Source organism: Lycium barbarum, chromosome 2 (assembly GCF_019175385.1).
Source record: "Lycium barbarum isolate Lr01 chromosome 2, ASM1917538v2, whole genome shotgun sequence".
In the NCBI taxonomy this organism is placed as follows: Eukaryota; Viridiplantae; Streptophyta; class Magnoliopsida; order Solanales; family Solanaceae; genus Lycium; species Lycium barbarum.
In genome coordinates, this window is record NC_083338.1 from 34,546,775 (window position 1) to 34,551,470 (window position 4,696).

A 4,696-nucleotide genomic window follows, 5' to 3' on the forward strand; every position below is an offset into this window, starting at 1 on the left:
ACCGGATACTATTATTACCTTTGAGCACAGTTATCAAATAACTCTGTCCATCAAAACTTTTATAGGGGGGAGGAGAGGGAGGAAGGTCGCGTAGGTCGGCTGTACTCAACTTGCCAGTGGATATATCAAGCTATGTTGGTATCAACAAGTGTCACTAGCTCTAAAAACATTTTCCCTATGACCAAGAAAGTAACCAACCATAGGATAGACTACCTACCACTTTACCCTTCTCCGCTTAAACACCATGCTTAAATCCACTTGCTCTATAAACATACGAGAGCTGGATTCAGAATCTCCATAATTTTGCAGTTTGTACCCCAAACAAGGAAGCTTCCCTTCCCTGTTGTAGTGGTATATCTTTCCCGAGAATGAATATGAAACAAGAATCGGACTTTGAACACAAATTTGATTGTTCCAAAAGCTGGGGCTAGGGCATGTGTGCATAAAGGGAACTCCAAAGAATTGACTGAATGATTAAACTCCAGTACTGTGTTTTAATAACGCTGGTGGCCGAGAGCTTGTGCGGCTTGACTACTCCACCACCACCGCTGGCACCGAAAAATTATTGTCCTACCAAGGTTTAGGGGAGAAATCCCTGTCCTAGGGACAAATCAATCTACGGACTTGAAAAACAACATCAAGATTCTTTGGTTCATAACCCAATCTCACCATTTGTAAAAAGATGGAAAAGCTTCCTTTTACACCAAAGAAAGAAGACTTAATGGAGTCATGAAATGCACCAGTTGTCCTAACTACAAGCAGAAACTTCATATATACCTATGGTCGAACTTGCAATGCACTGAATATCTGCTCCAATCATTCGCATAGCTGCACATGTAACACTTAACTGTGGTCCCGGTAAAACCAAAAGCAAAAACTTAAGAAGCTAACTCCAGAAATTCTTGCTAAGGATGTTGAGAGTGTCGTCTTACAAGTTATGCTATGTCCTACACCTTCAAAATCTAAGATAAGCCTCAGATATGGAAGGCTTCGACCTTGAAGTCAAGCGTGTCAATGTAAAACAGAAACCAAGTTGTATAACTGCTAGACGACCCATGTGCTCTTAAAATTTAAGGATTTTCAGAGAAAGTTGAAGGACAAGTTAATGCAAAAATCAAGAGAATATAAAACACACAAAAGCTTAGGCAAGAATTTTGGAATATGAACGAAATTAGTCACTTAGAATACAAAAGAAAAAAAAGTTTGACATGTCATATGTTCACAATACCGAAATTCAGGAAGAAATTACCAGAAGTTGTTAACAACCCAACCTACTAAGACAAGGAACAGGGCAAACAGGCATATACTGAAGAAGAGCACTACAGAACCACGCGAATAGGAAAATAGGCAAGCACAAAGAACATATCCTAATTTGGAATAGAAATCTCACAAAAGTATCTGCCCTGTTTCCTTCTCTTTTGTATTTTACTTCTAAAGATTATGTTGGATTTTATCAGTTCTCACTTGGCCATCATAACCTTGACGAACTCCTCGTAGTTGATCTGCCCATCGCCATCTACATCAGCTTCACGGATCATCTCATCGACCTCTTCATCAGTAAGCTTCTCACCGAGGTTTGTCATGACATGACGAAGCTCAGCTGCGGAGATGAATCCATTCTGATCCTTGTCAAACACTCTGAAAGCTTCCTTGAGCTCCTCCTCAGAATCAGTGTCCTTCATCTTGCGAGCCATCAGGTTAAGGAACTCTGGGAAATCAATTGTCCCATTTCCATCAGCATCAACTTCATTGATCATGTCTTGAAGCTCGGCCTCAGTTGGGTTCTGCCCCAACGACCGCATTACAGTTCCAAGCTCCTTAGTTGTGATGCAACCTGCAGCATATTTGCAGATAATTATTGTAGCCATCGTTCTAACTGCTTATAAAACTTACCAACAACAACAACATACCCAGTGATATCCCACAGTGTGGGGTCTGGGGAGGGTAAAGTGTATGCAGACCTTACCCCCATCTCGGAAGATAGAGAGGTTGTTTCTGAAAGACCCTCGGCTCAGCTTATAAAACTTACCGTATTTCCTTATTTGTCTATTTGGGAGAAACAAGTTTAACATGAGACTTAGACCTTTTGTTCTCACACGACGAGCATAAATCAACCAGAATTTGATAGAAACTAGATATCCATCAGAAAGACTGAAACCAACGAATGATATTCAAAGGAAGCATGTGAACACATAACTAAGTGCACTAATCACTTCAATCTGTCTACCTAGGAAGAACCATAACTATGGAAGAACCATAACTATACTTTCTAAAGAAAATACAGACATCAAGACTTGTTTGGTTGGCAGATTATCTTCAGATGCAAATCACGGTAGAAAGCATCTCTCCTTTATCCCTCGTTACTGAACTTGCCCAGTCGCCTTAACCTGAGGAAGAAGCTGGTTAGCATCGGCCAGCTCATCCTCAGAATCCGAAAAGAAAACACAAATAGAACAGAATCACTTTGTTTAAATGATATACCTAACCAGACTAAATAGGATTATGTAATTTCACGATAAACAAGCATATATGTTTGTGTACACACTCGCACATATATATACTTTTTTTTTTGCCGGGGGGGGGGGGGGGGGGGGGGGGGGACCACCCAGTTCCAAAATCAGAACCTGGGTGGTATTTTATTGATAAGCAAAAGGAATACAGAGAGGGTAGGGCTTAAACCTTACCCCTATGCAATATGAAACTGGACATTTCCAGTTTTATGCATGATGGCCATAGACTTTATACATAAACCTATATGAGGGGATGAAGGGGTTCTTCCTATACTGTGTGTTGTTCTATGTGATGCATGAATTCCTAATGAGAAAGGATGTTTTACACAACTATATACTGACGAGCTTCTATATGAACCAGAATAATGAACTAATTGCTCCATACTTCATATATAGAAGAAAAAACATCAGCTTTTAATCTCAGACAAAGTGATTTGTGCCATACACTAGAACAGAATTCAGTAAATGCATTTTTATAATACCAAATACGGGAAAAAAAAATTTGTAATTTGTACACTATAAAAGATTTCCACGCACATTCGCATTATAGCAGTGTATGGTAAGTTATGCAATCTACAGGCGTAAACAAATTAGTAAGCAAAATAGAATAAAAATCTGTCAAGAAACAAAACAAAGTAAAATGAGATCAACAGGAAAATCAACAAAATATAGTAAACGCCTAAAAAGGACAACCTTTCAAGACTTGTCAACTGATTTGAATCAAAAACAACTCCAACCAGCTCCTATTGTGATTGAAACTCAAAATACGAATTCAATTTGTCAAAGCTAAACACTCCTCAGGATTCCATTAAGACCAACCAAACGCTCAAATGTGACCCCCTAGGTTTAAAATCTCCTCACAATGAAATCAAATCAAATCAAATATTCCCCCAGTCACCAACTTTATATAACACTATTACAATTCGAGACGTCAAACTAGCTTTTCTTCACATGCGATCCCAATATTGCCTAATAATTATACTCCCTCTGTCTCAAATTATCTATCATAATTTTCTTTTTACAAGCGGGAGCTTTTTAACTATTTTACCCTTCATTGGTATTTGAACAATCATAACACCATCCCATAATTGAGGCTTTGTAGTCTCTAAGAACATTAACTATAAGGGTAAAATGGGAAAGAAATAATGTTGTCTTGGACTTCTAAAACAACAAATATTGCCTATATTACTTGTCCACTTACCCCTTTAAAAAATCATAAATAAACATGTATTTTGACAAGACTACCTCATCTCTCTCCAATAAATTGCACTCTAATTAATATTGGTTACTTTAAAAAATAATTAATGTTAACGACAAAATAAGAAAAAATTTAATTAATTCTATCTTGATTTTTTATATCGACAAGTATTTTGGGACGGATATTTTTATAGTAATTTGGACAACTAATATGGGACAGAGGGAGTAATTTGAGACATCTATAATTAGAAAGCGCGACAGATAATTTGAGACAAAGAGAGTAACAAATTGTCAATTCGTTTCCCTAACTGTGAAACCATATTTGCATTAATAGCCAAAATTAGATGTTTTGACCCCATTCATTCTTTTGGAAAGTTATATCAAATCAAACATAGATTAAAAAAAAATAAGTCAAGAAAAGCAAGACCCAAAAAAGATAAACACATAAATATGCAAAATAAAAAGAACCAAGCATTGGATCTGGAAAAAAAATGAATATTAAATGAAAATTAATTTAAATAATATGAATCAAAAATATGAATGAGCTAACCATCTCCATCTTTGTCAAAGAGACTAAAGGCTTCTTTAAATTCAGAGATCTGATCATCTGTGAGTTGATCTGCCATTTCTCTTTGACTTTCCTTTTTGGGAGATGTCTTGAAATGGGAAAGAGATGTTGCAGATTTTGGGAAATTTGGACTGTGGGACAAAAGAAGAAAAAAAATGGAGTGAATAATAAAAGAAGAAAAATGAAGGGTTGAACAAAGGGTTAATTTTAATGGTTGCAATTGGTGCCAAATAGTTTGGATGAAAATTATTTGAGAAAAAATCTAAAATGATCTTAGAGCCCGTTTGGATTGGCTTATAAGCTGTTTTCAGCTTTTTTAAGTGTTTGGCTGGTCAGCTTAAAGTCATTTTATGCTTAAAATAAGCTCAAAAAAATAATTGGACCCATTTGACTTAGTTTATCTAAAGCAGCTTATAAGCTG

General features: G+C 36.6%; 1 protein-coding gene across 1 annotated transcript; it reads right to left on the reverse strand.

The window, feature by feature from the left end:
* Positions 1 to 1,162: 1,162 nt before the first annotated feature.
* Positions 1,163 to 4,475, reverse strand: LOC132626412 (calmodulin-7). Its single transcript, XM_060341275.1, has 2 exons — positions 4,258 to 4,475; positions 1,163 to 1,834 (listed from the first exon to the last, which is right to left on the reverse strand). Exons 1-2 carry the CDS (start codon positions 4,331 to 4,333, stop codon positions 1,461 to 1,463), a joined length of 450 nt encoding a protein of 149 aa, XP_060197258.1. The 5' UTR covers positions 4,334 to 4,475; the 3' UTR covers positions 1,163 to 1,460.
* Between the last annotated feature and the right edge of the window lie 221 nt (positions 4,476 to 4,696).

What these genes read in the sequence shown, in the direction of transcription:
- LOC132626412 (XM_060341275.1), bottom strand. Translation starts at nt 4,333, where the DNA reads ATGGCAGATCAACTCACAGATGATCAGATCTCTGAATTTAAAGAAGCC. An exon ending in CTTTGACAAAGATGGAGATG is followed by an intron (nt 1,835 to 4,257) that starts GTTAGCTCATTC and finishes AATATGCTGCAG; the next exon opens with GTTGCATCACAACTAAGGAG.